Source organism: Acipenser ruthenus, chromosome 15 (genome assembly GCF_902713425.1).
Source record: "Acipenser ruthenus chromosome 15, fAciRut3.2 maternal haplotype, whole genome shotgun sequence".
In the NCBI taxonomy this organism is placed as follows: domain Eukaryota; kingdom Metazoa; phylum Chordata; class Actinopteri; order Acipenseriformes; family Acipenseridae; genus Acipenser; species Acipenser ruthenus.
This window is the reverse complement of record NC_081203.1, coordinates 13939985-13966142: the sequence shown is the minus strand read 5'-3', so window position 1 is coordinate 13966142 and position 26158 is coordinate 13939985. Positions and strand designations below refer to the sequence as shown.

The following is a 26158-nucleotide window of genomic DNA, read 5'->3' as shown; positions in this document are numbered from 1 at the left end:
GTTAAGAAAAGTGGATAAACTAAAAAGAGATGATCTACTAGATTATAAAAATAGAGATAAAAAGGTCAAAAGAGTCCCATTAGTAATGACTTACTCTAAACTTTTGCCCCAAATTTCTAAGATAGTTTGGAAACACTTGTGGATTCTACATAATTCAGAAAAATTGAAAAAAGTACTTCTTAAGGCATTGTAGCATTCAAAAGAGAAGCTAATTTAGGTGATATTTTAGTTCACAGTAAACATAAAATAATAATTGACAAAATAGGTTCTACGAATATGTGCACTAGTACATGTAAAGTGTGTAAATACATGGACAAAAGTAAAAATATAATTAAACATAAGAACACCACATATCCACTAAAAACTAATACCTACTGTAAAAATAGCAATGTTTTTTATGGAATAGCCTGTGAAAAATGTGATGAAATAAAATATGTTGGAGAGATTGGAACAACTTTATATAAACGGGGCAGCAGTGTGGAGTAGTGGTTAGGGCTCTGGACTCTTGACCGGAGGGTTGTGGGTTCAATCCCAGGTGGGGGACACTGCTGCTGTACCTTTGAGCAAGGTACTTTACCTAGATTGCTCCAGTAAAAACCCAACTGTATAAATGGGTAATTGTATGTAAAAAAATAATGTAATTGTATGTAAAAATAATGTATCTTGTAACAATTGTAAGTCGCCCTCGATAAGGCCGTCTGCTAATAAATAAATAATAATAATAATAATAATAATAATAATAATAATAATAATAATAATAATAATAGTAATAAAAGAATTCAGAACCACCTTTCATTAATTAGAAATAAAAAAAATGAATAAACCAATGGTACAGCACTTCACCAGTCAAGGACATGACATAAATGATGTAAAGTTTGTAGTATTAGAACAGCTAAAATTAGACAATGCAACATATAGAAGAATAAAAGAAAGCAAATGGATAAATAGACTGAACACAATTATGCCAGCAGGACTCAACAGAAAAGAATGAACTAATTAACTTCAATAAATATATAACATGTGAATAAATAAACAAAATTCATTCAAAAGTTGTGCATGCTGATGCACTGGGGAGGCCAAATCAAGACTGATCTTCAGTCTTAAATAGAATTTTATATAAAATAATGTTAATTAGAATTTAATAAAATTAATACAGATTCAAAGATAGAAGTAAAAATTGATGTCACAATATATAGAACACCATTACATCATGTAAGAATAAATCATGGATTTGAGTATAAACAATAACAAGTAGTTGTCATGCCGTCAAAAACCTATAAATACCTCCAATGTTTTGATTCAAACACAGGCTCCCTTGAGAAAGATATGTACAACATATCGAAACGTTGGGCAGCTGTCTCTTTGAGCTAAAATATATATATATATATATATATGCATCTCAAATGCTAATGTTTCCCACATGGGAAAATGCTGGCATCTGATAAGACAATTCAACACTTAAGCTCTGTACTTTATGTACACTGAGACAGTGTGTTCTTGCAGCATTAAGCAATACACACACAGACTACACAGAGCAGGAATAGACAGTGTGCCCTGAGGTTGTGCTATCCTCTATAATCCTACTGTCATTTCCATGAGTCGTGTGCAGGTTCATACTGTAGCCATGGTGTTACACATTGTTACCATGTAACAGGTAACAGTGTTCACCTCAAGTTGGTTTTTAAATTCTGCTTGCTTCAATTCCAAATCGCTGATTATTGTTATTGTTCTTTGAGGTAAAAGCTATTGTATTGAAGGTCAATGTTAAAAAAAGGTTACATTGCAGAATTGATACTGTAGTCCATTAACTATCCCATTATGTCTATTGATGTCTCCTGTGTTTGTTGAACTTTCTCTTTTGTATGTTTGTGTTCTGTGTTTGTTACAGTTCTGTGTAGGACTTTATTAAGGGAATTAGCTCTGTTCCTGTGTGTGGCTGTAAAAGACCTTTGGAGGCGGTGTAGTGAATTTCCCCCTGAGATTCCAGCAAGGCTCTGCCTCTATGGCTATACTGTGGATTACAATGATTTGCCTGGAAGACTGTGTGCAATGGGAGGGACTGGATCTGCAAGCTCCTGCTGATGGGTCTCAGAATCTCCTTGAACTATGCATGCAGTAAGAGCCAATGTGTTCATATTTATTGGATGAACTTCAATGTCATGTTACTAAATGTGTCACAAAAAAAGAGAAGAAGTGTGCTAGCAAAACGTGTCTCCATGAAAAGGTATTTAATGTTTGCTGGCTCACTGCTTCCTGTGCTGTGGGTTAATATTGTGATGTATGTTTACTGTATGAATTCAAAGTAAGCTCCTTATTGTTTCCATTCTCTAACTGATTTGCTTTAACAGCATCTGTGGTTTGTAAAAATGACACAATAAAAATGTCCCTAAAACAGTGTTATTGTAGTAAGCTCTCTGTAATAATGAGGTTGTTTGGCACCAAATCACTTGATAGCACATTTATCATAGGTCACTTCCACTGCTTCCTGCCACAACAAGGCAAATGCTTCCAGTGTTAGCCATACTAACATGATTCTTAAATCTTCACAAATAGGAAAGGGTTAGGGTTAGAGTTAGGAAAGGGTCTCTTACTAATGACAGATGGATTATTTTCCATGAAACAGGAAGCAGCAACAAACACAGACAGTAAAGAAACAGGGAATTGTGTGTTAGAAACACTGACTACAATTAAATGCACTCTTTTTATTGCTGTCGACAAAAGCTTACTGAATAACTCGTGATTCCGTAATTACAAAGTTAGGGTGTGTTTTAAAACTGCACTGGACATGTGGAAGATTTACAGTATCTGCAACACTTTAAAACCATGGCTGCAAATTCCTATGGGTTGCAAGAGTGTTTCATTGGATTGCAAGGAGTAACAACTGACTGCCGCATGCTTTGTTGTTATTTTGAAATGTTTTTTCTAGTGCTGAAAATCATTTTTAAAATAGCCCCAAATGCATAATACATTCAAGTAGAACAGCACAGGAATACCAGAATAACATTATTTGATTTTTCTGTTCCTTGTACTTGATCAGAAACCATGCGCCTAGCTGACAGTCCAGTTTCACTAAGGTGGTATTGTCTGCCTCACTTTTACATTGATTTTTATACATCTGACAAGATTATTGCCTTGTGCATCTGGAAATGTATGCCTTCAGTGTGCATTGATTTATTTTATTATTGAAGAAAGCATTCTGAAAAACATGCATACAGGAATGCTCATATTTTTCCAATGAAAATACATCTTTATTTTGATAATGGCTGGATATATTTTAGACTATATTTTATACTGAACCGAATGTCTAGTTATTTCTTGATTTTTCCAGTTGCAAATTAACTCTTGTTAAGGTTATGGTAAGGTTATGTACTGTAGCAATTCATTGTACACAATTGGTTCTGTCACTGTAGTTAGATATCTTTTTAGTACTAAAGTACATCCTGATTTAGTGCTTTAAGTGTCTGTGATTATAAAGGCCCATTGACCACTACATTGTGCAGTTACTGTTGAACTGTCCAGAAGGTTGTGTTAACATGTGAAAACGCTGTGTTTGTGACCCATGGTAGTCCTGGAGCCAGGCTGTATTGCTCTGTGTTGAATGTTGTTTTACCCGTATATTCATAGAAAATAGATCAGTCTTCTTTTAAGTGGAAATTAGATAATTGATTGGAAGAGGCTCCATCATTAAGTTTGACATTTAAGAGGAGGACCGTTGTGAGCCTTCATTTGCCGTAAAACTTGACATTTAAGTACCTGTACCTTGCTCACATGCTCGAGAGCACCATGACACAACGTACTATGTCTCCTCTTACCTCCTCTCTTTGTGGAAAAGTGTGGTTTTAACCAATTATTTTGTATCTTCATGTGTTTACTCAATCTGGCATTCTCGTATATCATTTTCCAATAAAACATACAGTTTTCAAATGAGTATGCTGCACTGAATGCAGCTGTACATCAAATGGTTTAAAAAAAAAAAAACATATAGTGGATTGAATGTAGTTTTTGTATTTTACAATACCATTTTTCAGGCAGTGTATTTTTGTTTCTGATCTCATTGGTACAAACCCCATGAACCCATATTTCAGAAAGTTTTGGATCAAGTAGATATACTGTATACAGAAAATGACTGCTAAATCCAAATGAAACTGTGAATATTATTAAGATGATAGATAGATAGATAGATAGATACTCTTCAAAAAAAGAAACGCATAGGTGTTTTGAATGTACTTTTTATAGCATTAGTATGGCAGTTTGCATAATAGAATAGACAGTTCCAAAGAACCTTAACCTGTACAGAAATCATTAAGACATTCAATAAAGTCAGTAACGCGTATGCTCACCACTGGCATCGATGATGGCCTGACATCTCCTGCCCATGGATTGAATCAGAGCCTGGATAACATCCCGGGGAATGGCAACCCACTCATGCTCAAGTGCCTGGAAAAGTCCTCGTAACGTCAGTTGCTCAGTGAAGTCGTCGCATACGTCGATCACGCTCGTCCTACAAATGCTCAATGGGGTTCCGATCTGGTGATCAAGACGGCCAGGGAAGTACTTGAACATTGTTTTGAGTGAGGAAAGCTGTGGTGGCCCGGGCTGTGTGCAGTCGTGCATGAAAATGACATTACAATGGTTCATGAATGGGACAACATAAGGCCGTATGATCTCATGTCAATATCGCTGTCAGGTTGCCTTGAACATGAACAAGGTTGGTTCTGCCACAGTCTGAGATTGCCGCCCACACGATGACACTCCCACCACCAAATCTGTCAACCTGTCGCACACAGTTGGCCACAAAACGTTTATGACGTCGCCTGTATACCCGGGCTCTTCCATCTGCACGTCGAAGCAGGCATCTCGATTCAACTCTGAACACCACGTTTCTCCATCTTTGTATGGGCCATACTCTGTGATGATGACACCACTGAAGTCGTAGTCGATGATGTTGCGGTGTAAGAATCACTCCTCTAACTGGCCTTCTTGCTCAGATACCTGCCTCCCGTAGGCAGTTTCTGACAGTCTGGTCGGAAATTCTTGGCATTCCTGGTACTGCAGATGTTGTAGAGGTCGCAGTGGTGAACCTGTCATGTAAATGATGTAGATGTATAAATCTGTCCTGGGCTGCCGTCGTCACATGTGGTCTACCGGACCTTGAGGGGTTAAGTGTTGTTCCACATTGCTGGTATCAGTGCCAAAGTCGTCCTATAGTGCTCTGGGAAACATTCAGACGCCGTGCCATGGTGGACTGAGATTCGCCAATAGCATTATTCCGTTGAGCCTCGGTAAGTCTAGTGCTTGGAAATTCAGGCCTGTGATTGGTTAAAACATTATCATAGGAGGAAAAAGAGATTGAACTATTGCCCTAATATCCTTACACCAATGGTCAGTAGTCTCTGTCTGTCTTGAGATTGGTTCACATCACTGTCAGTCCTGCCCCTTTTCAAAGGAACACCTTTCTCCCCTGCACTCTTCACACCAAGAGAAAATGGTTGAACACTAATTATGTGAGTTAACAGAAAATGAATTACAAAACATACTACAGAAGAAAGATAACACAAGCTGCTCCAAAAACTAGATTATGCAGCAGTCAGAAAACCAGACAGAGAAAAACTTTTCTAACTATACTGGGACGCCAGAATCACCGTCGAGCCCTCTTGAGGTGTCGTGGGCTAGTCGACGAAACACAGAGGATGAAAGGTGCCCACTTGAAGACCCCAGAGATGTACCTACTTTGCTCAATCCAGACGGTTGTCATGCTGATGCGCTGGGGAGACCGCACTGTGGTTGATCCCCGGAGCCAGCATTGCAGCCGTTGTGTGTGCTGATGCGCTAGGGAGGCAAAATAAGCTGATCCCTGGAGCCAGCATTACACTTCAGCCATCAACACCAGACAGAAGGATATCTACATCATCATATGGAAGAAAACTCAAATGGATGGAGACACAGATGGATCACATTAGTTTACTGTAAAGCTACATCTTAGTTGGTGCTTATCTTGGCGAGCGCCGAGTTGAAATCAGCATGAAGTTTTAACATCTACTCCCATGTAATGGAAATCAGTTAATTAATATGAACTTCAAAAACATTTTCTGTTATTTATTTATTGACTTACAGTATGCTGTATCAGCTATATTTAAACAAAATATATAAAGTCAGATTTAATATCCAACCATGCCTCACTTATTTTCTTGACTGATTCATATATTAAATATGTACTGCAGTCTCAGCCATAGTGGAAAATGAAATGCCCCTCATTAAGACTATTGTTACTTCTTGTGGCTTCGGGCATTATAGCCCCCCTGTCGGTAACAATAGTCTTCTCTCTGGTAAATCATTTTCCACTATAGCCCTCCTCTCCAGTCCATCCATATATATATATATATATATATATATATATATATATATATATATATATATAGACTCCTTCAAAAACATGACTTTCTTGATTGATTCATAAAACAAATATGGACTGCAGACCTCGGCTCATAGTGGGAAACTAAAGCCCCTCAGAAGAACTATAGTTACCTCTAGGCCTGCGATGAATCTATATAAAACATATGACTTGTACGATATGATGGAAACATTTAGCACAGAGGGAGAATTAGCAAATACTTTTACTGAAAATATTCAAAGTAAATAGATCTCCAATACTAATCCCATGTCTAATACTACGACTTATTTACTTGCACAATGCACTGTTTCTCCTAATGAGCGTAACAAGAAAGGCCTTTTGGAAAGAGGAAAAGCAACAACAGCAAAACAATGAAGCAACTTTTGCTAAAAAAAAAATTAATAAAAAATAAATCAACTACTTTATCAGTTGCCTGAAAAAAAGTTTGAATGATGCCTCTGCTAAGATTCTGCTAGTTTGAAAGGAAATGTATTCATTCCCAGGTTACTTGATAGCCATGTTCTTTATTTACAGAGGTGGCGGTGTGACGATTGGACATTGTGGGCCCTGTTTATACAGCATGTTTACTGAGGCGTTTCACTTTAGACATGGTTAAGTGTTAGACAAACACTGTAGTTCAGCATGTCTGGCTAAAAGGGCTTTAAACCAAACGTCAACCACTATTCACAAAACCAATTAATAGCTCTGTATCTGTATAGGACTAAACGTGACAAACTAGGCAATGCGGCCTTGCAAGTCGCTTCAACTTCCACACTTCATTGAGTTTACGGATCTATAAGATATCTATAAATGTGTTATTTTTAACAAGGAATAACTGTTTATTGCATTGTAATGACAGATTACTATTGGTTGCTTATACTGCAAATGCCTTGGTTATACTACATCCTGTCAGTTATTGGTCAGAACATAATTTAATAGAGAGTCCTCCATAACTATTAAGCACTCTGAATTTAGAAATACTAAAACTATTTTAGTTTGTCATTGAATTTATTAGGTTTCTTTTAATATTTCTACATTTATAGAGGTTGTTAATTATATATTTGTTTAAGAATAAGGGCATTACTGCTCCAATAAAATACAGCAAAACAAACATGAGACAAGAGAAAACAGAAACCATGGCCTTTACTGTACTTCTTTGACTCCTGGATATCCAAATATTAGAGTTAAAACAGAACCACCACCAAATAAACACTGAACATTATTGTGTAAACAAAAACATTACGGGGGGTGGGGGAATGCAACCCCATTGTAAGATTCAAGTTTCAAAATATAACCCAAGTAGCACTTTTCACAACCCCAGTTAGCTCTGCAGTATGGTAATTCATCATTTAGTCGTCTTCTTTTTTAAAATCATTTACATGCTCTGACATCACACTTTAAGCAATCTACTTAAATGCCACTAAGTTAGAAAAAGAAACAGTTTAGTACAGTCAATTCTCTCCGGCTCATGTTCATCAACAAGCTTTTTGTCTCCAAAGCTTCACTGTTAGCTTCTCTGCCTTGTAAAAAAACAAACAAACAAACAAACAGTCCCATGTAAATGTGTTTGAAAAGTCGCGCTCATCGCAGTTTGGAGTCTCCGTATGTGTTCCGTGGTATTGACATCAGCTTTTCAACACAAGTCACTTTGGTGTCCTGTAAAGAACTGTGCCAGACTGCATTGGCTGGTCTCGTCGCCTCGCTGTGGCAGAAGAGATAGGGCACTGTGTCAGTCCTGCTTTGGATGAAGGCACTGTGGAGCAATGTGGCACAGTAGGTGCTTACTCTGTCCAGTCTCCTCAGGATCAGGTGGGCTTTCCTAGGAAAGAGAAAAGGACATAATGTTTATATACTACTTTCCACTTACAGTCTCTTGAGAACACACCATATTTATAAAGGTATAAATAGATCACCATCCACCCTATTTAATAAGACTCCTAATAAAGATCCAGGGCAGTGCCTACACTCTGAGATCATGCGCTAGAAACAGACAGTTGCATTTTAATAACACATCCTATGAAGGAATTAGCTGTCTCAGCACCAACAAGCTGGAATTCTCTCCCGGTTGTTTTACATACAGCTACAACCTTGGCAAACTTTAGAGCAGTTAAAGTACTAGCTGTTTTCATATGGAACCTGTTGACCTTGGTGCTGTAACTAACGGATGTATAGAAATGGATTGTGTTGATGATGTGTGTGTGTGTGCATGTGTGCGTGTCTGTGTGTGTAGCTGCTGCTGTTGCTCTATAGGAACCCAGTAGAAGCAAGGTTTTGAATCTCGCAGGGGCTATCCTTGTCTGAAAATCCTTCATTTAAATGATCATTTTTGACGTCCTTATGAATCTCTTGGTAACGTTACAACAGCCACTGTAAGAAATGCCAGAGCAATGTGGTCCTTCTGCACAGGCTGTAGGATTTGTGACCAAGTACAATCCTAGCAATGGCAACGGCACTGTTAATAGTCTCAAGGCCTGCAAACCTTGTGCCTTTGAGCATGGCAGCTTACCATTCGCATGATTCTGAATGCGGAACGCTGACACTCTCAAATCATTCTACACAGAACAGTAGCTCTTATTGTGCTTCTGCAACTCACAGCAGCCCAGAACACCACACGCATTCTGTGTGAAGCAAGCGCAGCTTTAACAGATCAAAAACAAAACAAAAAACCCAACAGTTAAGCGTCCCATGGAGACTGAGGAAATGCAGAATAAATTGTGCAGAAAGCTTTCCCATGTCAAAGTTACAGTAATAAATAAACATGTTCAGTGATGTGTGCCTCACCCACATCCTTTGAGATAAAGCACAGTGAAAAGAAGTGTGAGCCAGACCATCGGGAACACATTCACCGTCAATGAATGAGGAAATTAAGGAATAGATTCTTCTTCATTGAGAGGTCAAGTAGCTCACCCCAAGATTCCATTATTCTTTCAATATACAGTGTGCTATCTTGCCATGATGTAAAATAGCAGTTCATCTGGAATCTTTCTTTTACATTTACTGAGCAATTCTATTGCATGCACTGAAGCTTCTCGAAGCTCTGTGTAGTTTAGTAATGGCGTGTGTACAAGGTGCAGGGACTGTAGCTGCAAACACTGCAGCCATTATGTGCGCACCACTTAACATCCAGACGCTCATTTCTTGTTGTTATCTTGAATTTCTGAGCCAGTTGTGATGGTGTTTCTGAGATATGGACTTTGTCTGAAAAGCAAAAGCTAAACCTAAAACATTTTGAATGCACCAGTTGTAAAAGTACATCCAAAGTTGTCAAACGCTTACGAGTAAGTGGCTAGAATGGTATGCTTAGGCGTGTATCAAGGTATACAAATCCTCCTAGTAGAAGGGTTTTTTTTTCCTGTTACAATTCCTATATTTATCATGTGCCTAATCTTTACAATATAGCACTTCCCATCTGTTTACAAAGCATATGGTTAAAAAAGGACTCATGACTACAGCATGTGGCAGCTTTTATACCTCTGGAGTGATTGCAGAAGTCACTCGTTTTAAAGGTCGGAAATCAAAATCAAGTGTGTGTATTAACCCTTGTTGTCTCTAACATGACATCAATGTTCCTTGTAGGCAGAACCATCTTTCCTGAGTATCCCTCCTCCCTATTGTTTTTCAGAACACTGTTTTACACGACTAATTGAACCCATTTTTGAGGCTGCTTCCTTACGAAAATGGGTTTGGACGTTAAATTAAGATCTTATATATGCATAGCTAAAACCCTAAAACAAACAGAAATGTCTTGGACAAAAGGCTTTGCATCCTAAGTTACAAAACGGTTTATTAAAAATGAATAGCATGGAAGAGTCTCAGTCCACACGAGCTGAGCAAGCACTAGCAAGGCACAGCACTATATTGTCTCCTCATAAATGCAAGGAGCACAATTCTTATATCAGGGAGTTAGCTTCTGACATTTAAACCTTCTGCAGGCAATCTCGTGAGGTGAACACAGTGACAAAGTGTAAAAGTGAAACCTTCACAGTGTGGTTCTGCAAAGGAAGGCTATGCAGCTGTGTCTCGTAGACCCTTTGCTATTCTGACCCCTGACATGGCTACAGAACCTCTGGAACCCTATTGGTAGAACTCCATTCCTTGGCATGAGGACATGTTGTGTGCCATGTATGCTTTTAATATTCAGCTCCTGTCATTTGTAGGTTCTCCCTTCATATGAATTCCAATGCATTAGCTGCTATTCCTGTGGTGTTCCACTTTATCTGAATTGAAGTTTCCTGTCTGGTCAGCATTGGGACTCATCACTTGGTTTCCAATCCAATCATGAGTTCTAAAGCTGGTTTTGTGTTGCACCCCAACCTCCACCTCACCCATAAAGAAACCAACCCTGTCCCAGACAAATAAATGAAAAGGAAGGCACAGTAGCTCCTTGTGGCAACTTTAGGAACAATTTAGTAAATGCAATAGTCGAGCAATTACTCACAGTTTTCTGATCCATCATTTTTTCCTTGGCTGGAGCACTTCCTTTTAAAAAGTGCAGCAAGAGCCATTCACCCTGCCAACTGCAGGCCATAAATAATATGTTGTGTTTCATCCAAATGGTTCACAGTGGAGAACACTGAGTCTCAGTGGCTACCTTTTCAAATAATAGAAATTACATCTTCTTGAAGTCTAACGTTTACCGAAAGTATTATGATATTTATGGTTGCTTTGTAAGCGTAAGGGATGCAGAGAACACTTCCTGGCAAAGCAAAATAAAACCAAGGGCTGTTGTAACTTTCCTTAACCAACAGAATCAATCTGCTCCACCACGACTATAGCATGTAGTGGAAGAGGGGCTCTGGGAGCACACAGTTTCATTCTGACCTGAACGCTCGCCACCTTTCTATCACGGGCCTCTATCAAACAGAGACTGCGTCTAAAAAAGGATGTGCTGGGTTTATGATGCAGATTTACTAATATCAACCAAACCCTTTTCAATTGTGACTTGTGCCAGGACATCCCTCCTCAGAACTGATAACCAGGGGATTGCTTCAATAGCAAATATTTCATTTTTGGCTGACGCTTGTATTTTCTTAATGGATGCGCTGATACCATGTGGATGGAGCTTGGCTTTGAGCTTCATTTTACAGTGCTGACAGTCCCTCAGGTTTCGCAAGACTAAATCCAGACGTTAATAAAAACCAAACAAACTCAGAAACAGGTACAAACTCCAGGTGGTTTCCAAGTCTTTACTGTCTTATCATTCAACAGGGACACTGATTAAGACATGATATACTGTATGCAGTATCTATATAAGGTTGCATATAAAGTCTGCAGGAATTGTAACAATGCGAGTCATTACCTGCCTTTTTTCATGTTTTCAGGATAAATCTCAGCAAAACAATGTCATTAATAGACGTGTGTTACCAAATGGGAAATGAAATAACTGGAACTGACTAGTAAATGCAGTACATTGTAGTTCAATGGTTGGTACTTAAGTGATGCATTTGATTTATGTCTACCTAACATATAAGAACATAAGAATGTTTACAAACGAGAGGAGGCCATTCAGCCCATCTTGCTCGTTTGGTTGTTAGTAGCTTATTGATCCCAGAATCTCATCAAGCAGCTTCTTGAAGGATCCCAGGGTGTCAGCTTCAACAACATTACTGGGGAGTTGGTTCCAGACCCTCACAATTCTCTGTGTAAAAAAGTGCCTCCTATTTTCTGTTCTGAATGCCCCTTTATCTAATCTCCATTTATGACCCCTGGTCCTTTTTTCTTTTTTCAAGTCAAAGAAGTCCCCCGGGTTGACATTGTCTATACCTTTTAGGATTTTGAATGTTTGAATCAGATCGCCGCGTAGTCTTCTTTGTTCAAGACTGAATAGATTCAATTCTTTTAGCCTGTCTGCATACGACATGCCTTTTAAACCCGGGATAATTCTGGTCGCTCTTCTTTGCACTCTTTCTAGAGCAGCAATATCCTTTTTGTAACGAGGTGACCAGAACTGAACACAATATTCTAGGTGAGGTCTTACTAATGCATTGTACAGTTTTAACATTACTTCCCTTGATTTAAATTCAACACTTCTCACAATATATCCAAGCATCTTGTTGGCCTTTTTTATAGCTTCCCCACATTGTCTAGATGAAGACATTTCTGAGTCAACATAAACTCCTAGGTCTTTTTCATAGTTCCCTTCTTCAATTTCACTATCTCCCATATGATATTTATAATGCACATTTTTATTGCCTGCATGCAATACTTTACACTTTTCTCTATTAAATTTCATTTGCCATGTGTCTGCCCAGTTCTGAATGCTGTCTAGATCATTTTGAATGACCTTTGCTGCTTCAACAGTGTCTGCCACTCCTCCTATTTTTGTGTCGTCTGCAAATTTAACGAGTTTGCTTACTATATCAGAGTCTAAATCATTAATGTAGATTAGGAATAGCAGAGGACCTAATACTGATCCCTGTGGTACACCACTGGTTACCTCGCTCCATTTCGAGGTTTCTCCTCTAATCAGTACTTTCTGTTTTCTACCTGTTAACCACTCCCTAATCCATGTGCATGCATTTCCTTGAATCCCTACTGCGTTCAGTTTGAGAATTAATCTCAAACTAAAAGGGAGTGTCATTTTTCATATAAGGACTAAACTGATCGCCTATTTTAGTGGGCTGTAATGACTAATACTGATTAGTGAATGGGTGAGAATAAGCGCCATGCAACCCAGGTTGAATAATATATAGATTTGAAAGCAACTGGTGACAGATCACCATGCTCTAATCATCCGACATACAACCCACAAATAAAAATGATCCAAATACAAGACCGCTCATATTGTACATACATACAGAAACAAGCACACACGCATACTTGCTGAAATCGTTTATTTTTTCAGAATTGCTTGGTATACAAATATAATGTATATGTTTCTGCAAACTTCAGAAACTGAAGATGTTGCAGCCATCAAAATATGGCTGGGGAACCATACGTGAACCATTCTACAGACTGGACTGGAGATCAAGCCAGTGAACAAGGTGCTGCAGTTACCATGAACTGGCATCTACCTTGACAGTCACAGCTCAGTCAGGCTGAAACAGAAGCAGAGTAAAGGTCGGTATAGAGATTTGAGAAAGATTGTGTGGAGCCCTATTCTGTCACTTCTGACGGCCACAGACAGGATGTGAACCTGAGCTGTCCTGACTGTATGACTCACCCTGCACACCACACAGCTGTGTCTTTACCAGGTAAGTACCGCAGGGATCTCAAGAACCTATTCCTGAGTAAATGATGTGTATATACTATGCTATTACACATGGGACTTGTCATGGTGTATCAAATAGGGCTGCATTGTATTTTTTTATTTTTTTTTTATTAGTTTTTATTTTAAAATAAAAATTAAATCCAATATTGCAGGGAAATATCTGTAAAAATGTGGAGACACACACACACACACACACAAACACACACACACAAACACACGTTTGCATGCCTATATTTGTGGGGACTTGTCATTGACTCTCACTATATTTTGATTTACTATTTCCAACTCGTCAGACAAAACTCCACACAGGTTGAAAGTCGACAACAAACTAAATATTTTGGCACTTTTTTTTTTTTTTTTGAAGGCAAATTTAGTTCTTAAAAGCGTGTTTTACAAAGTCCCCACAACGTCGTTTTTCCAGGAGTTACTATCTGTGTGGGGACATGTTCTCAAATTTTGTCCACACATTGATAGTAGCCAGAGGTCAACATTGCCCTTACGAATTTTCCTAGATGCACTGGGCATTTTCCTTTCGTACATATGTCACAATTCTATGCACGCACAACTTGATATTTGTGAATGCACAACTCTTAGTATATAGACCCCAATGTCTCTTTTTTTCACAGCCATTTAGTCCTGCCTTAATAATATTAGTAATATATTCTAGTCCGGGAAGTTGCTACTCTTGATGTAGTTATCTACTGATGCAGTTATCTGCTCCGAGTCTCCTCGTACAGTTGTTATAGCTGCTTTCAGTAAATATTCCTTTCTCTGTCTCTTGTGCTCTCTCTTCCCAAGTCGACAGACATGCTCCCCACATTTTTTTATTAAAGGTTAATTAACTGCTTTTTTTGGTTAATAACTTCTGTACATCAAGTTGCTGTACTTTGAGGAGACTTGATGGAACCAAATTCTTATCACGCTGAAACATACTTAATAAACACTGCGCTTGTCTATTTTAGGACTGGAACTGTGTTTTGTATTATGTAGTGTTGGTTGTATGCTCTATATTTTGAAACAGATTTCAGAAGTAGATAGTGACATATACAGGAGTATACAGGAAATGCATGCACACGGATTAGGGAGTGGTTAACATGTAGAAAACAGAAAGTACTGATTAGAGAAGAAGCCTCAAAATGGAGCTTGGTAACCAGTGGTATACCACAGGGATCAGTATTAGGCCCTCTGCTCTTCCTAATCTACATTAATGACTTCCGGTATAGTAAGCAAACTTGTTACATTTGCAGACGACACAAAAATAGGAGGAGTGGCAGACACTGTTGAAGCAGCAAAGGTCATTCAAAATGATCTAGACAGCATTCAGAACTGGGCTGACACATGGCAAATGACATTTAATATAGAACAGTGTGAGGTACTGCATGCAGGCAATAAAAATGTCCATTATAAATACCATATGGGAGATACTGAAATTAAAGAAGGAACCTATGAAAAAGACCTAGGAGTTTATGTTGACTCAGAAATGTCTTCATCTAGACAATGTGGGGAACCTATAAAAAAAAGCCAACAAAATGCTCAGATATAGTGAAATTGTTGAATTTAAATCAAGGGAAGTAATGTTAAAACTGTACAATGAATTAGTAAGACCTGATCTAGAATATTGTGTTCAGTTCTGGTCACCTCGCTACAAAAAGGATGTTGCTGCTCTGGAAAGAGTGCAAAGAAGAGCGGCCAAATTTATGCCGGGTTTAAAACGCATGTCGTATGCAGACAGGCAAAAAAAAATGAATTTATTCAGTCTTGAACAAAGAAGACTATGCAGCAATCTGATTCAAGCATTCCAAATTCTAAAAGGTATTGACAATGACGACCCATGGGACACAAATGGAGATTAGATAAAGGGACATTCAGAACAAAAAATAGGAGGCACTTTTTTACACAGAGAATTGTGAGGGTCTGGAACCAACTCCCCAGTAATGTTGTTGAAGCTGACACCCTGGGATCCTTCAAGAAGCTGCTTGATGAGATTCTGGGATCAATAAGCTACTAACAACCAAACGAGCAAGATGGGCTGAATGGCCTCCTCTCTTTTGTAACCTTTCTTATGTTCTTATGTTCTTTTATATGTTATAGTGTACCAGGGTTTTTCTGTTACTATGCCTACGTCTATAGAATTCTATTTCTCAGAATATATGACTTTATCAAATCTAGGCTAAAGACTTGTTTTTTAAACCTGACTTTTAGTCAATAGCTTTTATCAGATTTTACCATTCCAATGTAAAGCACTCAGGTGCTATAGAAATGTAAAACTGTATTGTATATGTATATAAACACTGCCAGTTACAGGTTGAAACCGAAGTGGCAGCTCTGGTTATGGCCCTGAAGCAAAGCTATCAGGTCCAGGATTTACTCCAGATAGCACAGCAAGGTGTGGAGCTGATTTGTGGAGAGGAGATGCAAAGCTATCAGTAATGCATGCAGCAGGTCCAGGACTCGCTCCAGATAGCACAGCAAGGTGTGGAGCTGATGTGTGGTAAGGAGATGCAAAGCTATCAGTAATGCATGCAGCAGGTCCAGGACTCGCTCCAGATAGCACAGCAAGGTGTGGTGCTGATGTGTGGTGAGGAGATGCAAAGCTATCAGTAATGCATGCAGCAGGTCCAGGACTCGCTCCAGATAGCACAGCAAGGTGTGGTGCTGATGTGTGGTGAGGAGATGCAAAGCTATCAGTAATGCATGCAGCAGGTCCAGGACTCGCTCCAGATAGCACAGCAAGGTGTGGAGCTGATGTGTGGTAAGGAGATGCAAAGCTATCAGTAATGCATGCAGCAGGTCCAGGACTCGCTCCAGATAGCACAGCAAGGTGTGGAGCTGATGTGTGGTGAGGAGATACAAAACTATCAGTAATGCATGCAGCAGGTCCAGGACTCGCCCCAGATAGCACAGCAAGGCGCTGGTTGTGATTTCTCAGACAGTGTAAGTGCCGCTCCTGAGGACCCGTCTGTATGGCTGTGCAAGGGGAGCTGCCAGGACGATGGCAGCCAGCCAGCACTGGGAGTAAAATGATCTTTTCTGGCTCACCAGTTCCAGGGAAGCCTGACAGAGTGTGCGGACAATTACTTTTCATTAGGCCTTATTAATGTGGTACTTCTGCTGGGCATCTCATATAATATCAACAAGAACTCAGAATAACTCCCTCTGCAGTGGCTGTGAATCATTCCAACGCAATGTGCATTAGATTGTGATGAAAAGGCAGGACCCAGCAGGACGTGGACACTGTAATAGGCAATCAAACTAAGTAGGCAGTTACTTTAATTATCAGCATTTTTCACAGGTGATTGTGGAAGGGCTTTTAATAAGAGGAAAGGAGGCTTGCGAAGCCCACGTTTAGGATTACATGCTGCTGGTCAATCTGTAAAATAATGGATTCTCTGTGGAGCTAACAGTAGCAGGCTTTTTTAATTCCTTCTATTTTATTAACAAGTACATGAGTGAATATAGATAGGATACACAACAGTGGATAATGCAAAAATAAACGCAGATGGAAAAAGCTATATGAATGCAAAATTAACCATTTATTGATTTAATGTGTCATTTATTTCTGTACACATCAATGCATTGCTGTTGCTTTGGACAGCGCCAAGTTGCTATTGTGACTGTGCTGTAATTTACAGTAATTACAGTTATATTATTGATCATATATTAACATTGTGACACATCCCACTTGTATAAATCACATTACTGAAGTTCGTCCCGACAGTTTTGAAATGTAATTAGAACTAATGCCAATTGGGTTGGGTGGCTTCTTCAACTGAGCACTGTTGAAAAGTGAACGAAGAGTCTACCAAGACCCCTTAGTATCTTCTAATCAATTACTTCTGCCAATGGAGCACAAAGAGTGTGGAGGCCTTGCATAGGTATTTGTGTAGTGCTTTTTTTTTTTACAGTCTGTTACTAGAAAACCTGGAGCCCTTTTCTAAAAACACAGTTACAATGATGGTTTTGAACCCTTCTGTTTGCATTCTTTCAGCTGGGAAAGTGCTTGCATGTTGCTGCTACTGTAAGTTCTTTTATTTTAGCATTACGGGGGCTGTGTGTCTATAAACTGCCATGTTTATTTAAAATGTTTCACCTAGACATGGCTGAGACTGGACCTCAGCTGGCCTCTAACACTAGTTGTGTTTTCCTTGCACACTCCTGCATTTTAAATATATATATATATATATATATATATATATATATATATATATATATATATATATATATATATATATATATATATATATATATGTCTGGTGTTTACATGATGCAGCTTCAAATGAATGTAGTCAAACTCTTAGGAGGTTTATCAGCCTGTGTTCTGGTTAGCTTCCCCATAGAGCAGGTAACTATTATATACAGCGCTGGCCATGAATATTGCATCACCGACATCTTTCACTGGTTATTAACATGTTGTACCACTACTCACAGTACATAGCTAACAATAAGAAGCAAGCTGGCTGCATGCAACACTGACACCAACATGGTATGTGGAGTTTTGCCAAAGCTTTAAAAGCTGTACAGATTAGACCCTGTACTATATGGCGATTTGATGATTCCCTTGCCATTTTGAAAATCTGAGTGTTAGTGAACAGTAAACTGTAAATATTCTGTCAATAGCTTTGCAAAGGGCCCGTCGGACTGCCTGTTGATCTGTGGTTTGCGGGTGCAGTGGCTCTCCCCACAGCTTTGCAGGGCTCAGGATCCGGACTGCAGACAGAACCGTTCACACAGAGCAGGCGGAGGGGTCAGCGAGCTTCACAGTGTCAAAGGCAGTGAACTGCACCACATCCAAATGGTGCCAAACTAATGGAAGCCACTGAACTGTAATAGATGTCTGCAGAGAAAGATAAGAGGGGCTACTGTTTGGAACACATAGCTACCGAGAAGGGAACCCTTCACATTGTATCCAAGGAATTCCATAGAACTGTATGGTTACCATGCAAAATACGAGAATAGAACCCTTCACATTGTATCCAAGGAATTCCACAGAACTGCATGGTTACTATGAAAAATACGAGAAGAGAACCCTTCACATTGTATCATCAGTTTCAATTAAAATAAAATTAAGCAGCCTAAATCTAAGAAAACGAATTTGCCACCAGTAACTAAAATAAGTAGAACTAATGTAGAACTAAAATAACTGCATGCTAAAATAAGTAATACTAGCCGGCCTAAGTAAAATGTACTTAATAAATAATGTTTTAAGGAGGAATTAATGTAATACTAAACCAAGTAACTCGTTGTTTTAAAGGTATTTACTGCCCAATCCATTCCCACATTGTCACTAGACTGGGAACCTCATGCAAAGTGGTGTATCTGCTACTAATATGTTATGATATCGATGCTAAGAAAGCCAGCAGTGGTTTCTCTGCAATCTAACCGCCCTGTATCAGAATAAGCCAGTGCTGGGCAAAGAGCCAGGAATGTGAAGTAAAAGGATCACTTCTAAAGGAAGCCCAATGGAGCGCGAGGCAGTTACTTGTGATTAACCCTTATTAATGCACCACTTTTTGCTGGAAATCAGCTTTATTATCCACACTAATCTGTTAATACAGGAGCTTCCCCAGCTGAGTGCAGTATATGAAACTTCCTTTTGGAATTACACTGGGGCTGCTCACAGTTCAGTTCAGGCAATGGGCTTTGAGATGTGCTTTGCTGCCCTGCAGTGGAGCTGGATAAAGTGCTGCTCGTTTGTGATTAAAGTGGCTTAGTCTAGGAAGCAGAGTGGCTTACTTGGGGGGATAAGGAACTGGGAGGCAGGTTATAGCAGCCCTGTTAGAACTATTTAAGGGTATTATTGTTCCTTCAGCCATGCCTCCAAGATGTGAGGTCTCATGAAGAATATTATATTCCAGATCACGGACAGACCCACAAGATGTCTGATTTTGGTGACATGCTTAGTGGCATGTCGACTTCTAAATATTTCATAAACAAAATATATTTATCCATTTGTATGCCAAACAAAGGGTTGCCTTCTATGAATAAAACACATTTATAGTGAAGTAATATTGATCATTATTGGCTCAAATCAATATTGAGTTCTTAGGTTCAATCAAATGTTTTAATGAGGATTCGGCAGATTGATTTAAAGCAGTAATTAGCTTATCAACTAGGATTTAAAATGAAATCATACTAGTATTTAATGGTTTAAAATGCATAGATATTTACGTCTAAAATTCACAGTTATATTTAATTGATCTCAATTATAGACAGGTCTTCAGGTAAGAATGTATTTTGAGGATCAAGCCCAGTATAGTTACATTAACAGAATATTATTGCAACCTTGTCTTACTGTTCTTAAAGCATGGAGGAGTTTTGCAGCTCCAGCTTGCTTGTACAGTAGAAGGGATGTCCTTTGGTTGTAGCATATAGCTGATGACACTGGGTGCTTCTCTTGGCCTTGCTTTTTCCGAATGAAAATCAAAATGAAGCAAGTGCAGCCTAAAGGCTGCCGTTGGTCCCCAGGGCCTCTGGTTGAGATTAAGAAGGTGAAGATGAAGTCTTGAAGGCAAAGGTGGACAGAGAAAGGGGGACAAAGATGAAGCAGCACTTCTTAAACACCTTTACAAATGTGTGTCATTGCTGGCATCATCCAATTAAAGATTATCCACCCAGATGAAGCAGAGAAGTCAGCACTCCTCCTTTCTATGTCTCCTCTCTTCCTAATAACTGTGATATTGATTATCATATGGAAACCATCCAGTTATTACATAAAGGTTACCAAGAGGACACATTCTGTGGATCTGCAGCGTCTGCGTAAGGCCAAAAAACTCTCACTTTACTGCTGATAGGAGAAATGTACAATCTGGTAGAAGTGGCGTGTCACTCTGAAAGGTCCTTTCCTGAAGACAGATACTGCTCATGTTTTAAGAGTGAAATCGCTGCAGTATTAAATATACATAAAAGCTTTCTTAATACCTGAAGATCCTGATCAATGAGGCTACTGCTCGGATGGAGATGATTGTGGCTGATGAACCCATTATTTTCCGTTTAAAATCTTACAAAATATACTTACAACTGTTACAAGATATCACATTATTTTTACATACTTTAGTATAACAGCAATAAATTGTGTAGTTTGCAAGTACTACTGTAACAATCTTTTGAAACAGACATTTCAACAGGAATCATGATTGTTATATAGGAATTCATCTTTTTATTAATTTACTTAAAATCTACTTACTGAGTTTTGAAAATAGTACCTTGAGTTATATCTCTTATTTCATCAATAACTTCAAAAATGATAAGGTAAAACTGATAAACAAAAGTTGTGGCTAGTACGTCGATGGACGCTCCAGCCAAAATGTTTGCCGACTTGAATTGGGGATTTGATTCGGTCAGCATATGACCTGCCAGGGCTTGTTTTGAACATTTCCAAGCCTTGCTATTGTTTATCATGGTTTTGAATAGTCTTGACTGTACTTCTTTGTGATTTACTATGCTTTACAACACTTTTTTATGATCACATCATGGCAAACCTTTACAGATAATCTCTAACGATTAAGATAAAATGTGTATGTAAACTACCTGGACAGGCGCTTCGTGTGACGTCACAGTGGATGTTTGGAGATGTTTGCTATTTTTTTTTTTTTCACAGGGCTGTACCGAGGCTGGCCAGTTTTACATGTTGTATAGCCTTCCAAATTCACAAAGGGAGTGAGTTGTTAAGTGGCTGAGCTAGTATTCAAATCCCATATTTCCTGGACCTTGGTTCCAACCACAAGATCACACTGTCTCCATATTATGGCATATAAAACATCCAACCTTTAATTTGTTTGTAATTTTACAGAATCGTTCACAGGTTTATCTTGAATCACAAAATAATACAAAAAGTCTGTTTTAGGTTGATGCGGAGTCAGTGTGATGAACAGGAAAAAAAAGACATCTGTGTTGCCAAAGTGTCAAATGTGGGCTTGGCACAGCTGTTGGGGTAGATGGCTAGCCAAACATCTGAATGGATTTCTTGACAAAATGAATAAAAATACTGAAAAAAAACAATATAACTTTAGAAAATGTCTGAATCATATAGTGTCAAAGTCAGGATGTAAATTCAGGACAAATTATATTAGAAAACTATTCAGTAACATCAGCCAATCAGCTTCCAGCTCTAGCAGGCTTCTATCAGACAGTAGATGCCAACTGGAACATCATTGCATCAACTGTGAATCAAATTTAAAATCAATCCGTGCAGCTGTCAGCAATTTAATTTTGACTTGCTGTAATGAAAACTCAGTTCACACCTATTGGACAGCAAATACGAGACAAAGACACAATTGATTCAAATTAATTTTATTATCCACCAAAACCAGCAAACGAAAGCAACCAGTCCTGTACCCGCAACTGCCGAATCAGCCAATCACAGCCTGTCAGCTCGACTGGAGCTCAGACATAGCATCTTTTAACAACAGCAAACCGGGATACGGGCAGTTGAGTCATAGTGCTCCATTCAGATAGCTGCACTGTCCAGATACACTAGAAGCAGCTCTGACAAGTAAAAAGTTATTTGCTTCTTTTCTCTAATTATGTATATGATTGTGACAGGATGGCTGAGGGTGGTGACCTCAGACCAGAAACAGGAACTGAAAACACAGACAGGTAGGTACTCGGGTGCAAAGCGCACTGCGGCGCTATTTTTTTTTATTAACAAACAAAAATAAAAGATTTGAACGAAAAAAAAACACTGCTCACAGAGCGCAAATAAAAGTTTAAACAAAACACAAATCTCAAACACAAAAAGAAACAAAACAGACCCTCAGTCAGGCTGGGCAGTTGCCTTCACTGTTCCTAGACTTTCAGTTTCGTTTTAACTTCACTGTTTCTCCCGTCTCTCTCTCACACACTCCAACCCCCACACCCCCCCCGAACAAGGAGAACTGCAGGCTTTTTATACTGGTGACCATCTCCTGATTAGCTACAATGACTATATTCTGTACAAAAATACATACAAATATAAAAATAAAAGAATCTTAAAGTAACTTTGACTACAAACACAAGCACACACTGCTACTAAATACACTGCTACTATATAGTAGGGCAGCAGTGTTGAGTAGTGGTTAGGGCTCTGGACTCTTGACCGGAGGGTTGTGGGTTCAATCCCAGGTGGGGGACACTGCTGCTGTACCCTTGAGCAAGGTACTTTACCTAGATTGCTCCAGTAAAAACCCAACTGTATAAATGGGTAATTGTATGTAAAAATAATAATGTGATATCTGTATAATGTGAAATAATGTATAATGTGATATCTTGTAACAATTGTAAATCACCCTGGATAAGGGTCGCCTGCTAAGAAATAAATAATATATATATATATATATATATATATATATATATATATATATATTTATATTAAGGATTGGCACATGTAATTGGTTATTCAAATGATCGATTCGAAAATTGTTACGTTAGAAAATGACTAATCGTATAATCTGTCTTGTATTGCAACAAATATAAATGGTCTGAACAGACACATTAACCATGCTAAGCCTGCCACTGTAGCACAACGTATTACTATAAATACATATTAAATAAATCATTGTTTCTTTCCATGGCTATACATTACTCAAGCTCCTGACCGATTAAAAAAAAAAAAACAGGCGTTCTTAAAGGTGCACGGTGACACCAATCCTGTAGCTATGGGTAACACAAGTGGTTGTAACCATTGCACGTATTAAAATGTTTGATTATTCAATTTAATTAATGCAAGAGACTACATAGAGGTATTTTACACAAATGTGGTATTGTCGGGAGTCATGGAGTAAACCTAATGGTTGAAATGATTGCTAAAGATACATTAACTATCAGCACTGTTGAAGGGCAGGGTTAAAATATATATATCTATATATATATATATATATGTTTTGTAGTTTTAACTTGACTTTTAGTTAATGGCATCCAATGATTTAACATCTGCTCTGTACTATGTTATTTATAACGCTTCACGTGCAGAATAGGCCCTGGAGGTATGCACTATATTTAATATGATATGTTTCATAATGTAAACATGTATTTATATTTTATAGCTGTCCAATGTAGATGTAATGTATTGATTAATTATAATCTGTATGTTATTATGTTGCCTATAATTGCTGTTTGGAAACTATGCATACATTGGGCTTTATGCACACTGTACTTGTATTCCACTCCCTGTTAATAAAAAGGCTACTTCCTGAAGCATTGCCTCACAGTGCCACCAGTGCTATTATGAAAGCATTCTTTTTAGCCAGTGGCACATTGAGGTAAAGTAGAGAAGTGCAATCGTCAATCTAAGGAGATGCTTGTTTACAGTCAATTAATTAAACAATGGCTGGGATGAGAATCCCACTGTTTTAAAAACAAGCCTGTGGGTCTAGTTTACTTCTAAAACTGGATTCCAGTTACTGAGGCTAAAACTGCATCAGCAGGAGGGTGTGTTCTGGGAGACTGCGCGGTTAATCTGATTTCCTCTTGCTCTTTCTGAAAGTATGTACAGAAACATCTTTTTCCCATTCCTCAGTGATCAGTAACACGGTGATGTGTTCAGAGTAGATATGGAACGATTTACAGTGGCATTCACATCTACGGACAAGCCACAAAAATTAAGAAATTCGTTATTTATGGATACAGGGTGACACATTTTCCACACACGTCAGCACTTATTTTGGGCTTAAATTAAATTAAATGGGTATCATTTATTTTTAAATTACACTTTTGGATGCTTTCATCTAGGCGTTGGAAATTTATGTTTAAGGAGATAAGATTAATTCTTTGATCTTTCATAAAAGTAAAAAAAAAAAAAAGTATACCTCCTCCAAGACATATAAGTGAATAACCTTCCACTGGAGGCTTATGTCTGTACAACAGACATTAACCTCTATTAATCTTACAACTGTGTAGTCAAATAGTAACGGAACTATAAAACTAGGTGGTCAGATTAGAACATAAAACATGAGCTGGCCTCCATAAACCAATAAGTTCCTATGATTTGTACTTCACTGCATAATCTAAATTAACCTAGTTGTATTTTCACTGACTAAAACTTGACCTGGACCAACCAGAAGAAGGCATTCTTTAAACACTAGAGATTGGCAAGCATTTTATAAATTAGCAAAAGAACGGCAAGTACCCTAACTCTGCTTCCTGTCTCAGAATGCAAGCCAAGACTCTTGGCGGCAAAGTACTCCCTGTGTCATTTGATTTTATTATTGCTCATTGAAGTATGCACGCATTTCAGCTCACAAAAGGATTGGAGTTTCTTGCTTCACCACCAGTTGAGAAACATCAAGTCTGAGCCAGCAGGTAAGGTTACCTTAATTTTAAAAATAAAATTTAAAAAGGTCTGGTTTCTGATAAGAGGTGCAATTACTGACTGTGAATAATCAGCTGCAGAATTGTGTTACCCTTTAAGACTGGCACTTTCATCTGGTAATGACTGCCTTGGACAATTTAATGAAGGCACCAGTGCACGTTCATGAAAAGTCACCTTTTTGGAAGCTCTTTGACATTCTGTGATCACAATAGGAGTTAATAGGTTCTTGCTCTGACTCCTGTATGAAATGTACTGTGTAAGCTGTTTACCTTCGCAGCCAGAGATGACACAATTCAATTGATGTAACGCTGACAGATCTAAATACCGCCAGCCTGAAAACACGGACTAGGATCCTCCCTGGCATCTTACATACTGTTAGCAACTGAAATCCATGTAAGAGGCCCACATGAACTGTTAGAAGTTAGATTCCCATAGCCTTGGGGCATTACAAAATAGCTCAGTGGCAGTATTAGATCATCTGAACAGAGCCTAAGGGCTTCACATGTCCCAAGGAAATGGTAAAGGCACCCACAGCAGAATTTGAAATAAGTCTACCCCACTTACGTGTATATCGTTAAAGTGTATATCCTGCCTAATTGCATAATATTGTAAAATCCAAAGCCATTACCAATGTTGCATCATTGAATTAATCCTGTTAAAGTGTAATGTTGTAAAGGACTATGATGTGCTAAAATGAACACAGCTTTTATTAAAGATTCGTCGATAATGATTTCTATAAACATTTCAAGTAGGCTAAAATGACATGTACAGCTATGGCCAAATGCATCACCCTATAGAATTGCTTCATAAAGTTGAAAGAAACCTGCTGAATAATGTTACCTTGTTAACACATGTGACATTTTTAAATCTAACATGAAATACTGTACTACTATTATGGCTTCTGTACTACTGCTATTATGGGCCAGTGCTGTAGATAACTGTGACAGGAATGACGAGTGGTCTGACATCAGGCAGAAGCTGGAACAAAAATACTGACACCGTGGAAGTACTGCAGTTCAAAAGGCTTGCGCCGTTTTAATTAAAAAATAAATAAAATATTTAAACACAAACACTTGCTCACAGAGCGAAAATAAAAGGTTTAAACAAAAACAAATCATGGACACAAAATAAATCAAACACAGGTCAGGCTGGGCAGATTGCCTTCACTGTTCTTATGTTATTTTCTTTTGGTTTCGTTTTTCGTTTTAAATCTCCGTCTCGCTCTCTCCGCACCTACAACACCCACCTCGAGCTAGAGAGCTGCAGGCTTTTT

General features: G+C 38.5%; 1 protein-coding gene across 2 annotated transcripts in view; it reads right to left on the bottom strand.

The window, feature by feature from the left end:
- Positions 1–7516: 7516 nt before the first annotated feature.
- Positions 7517–26158, bottom strand: part of LOC117422289 (astrotactin-2-like) — a 643010-nt gene continuing 624368 nt past the window's right edge. The window contains exon 22 of one of the 2 annotated variants that reach the window (XM_058987183.1): positions 7517–8210. In XM_058987183.1, the coding sequence (XP_058843166.1) occupies positions 7973–8210 (238 nt within the window). In that variant the 3' untranslated portion in view covers positions 7517–7972. The remainder of the gene's footprint in view (positions 8211–26158) is intronic. The other variant, XR_009307362.1, reaches the window with a different exon arrangement.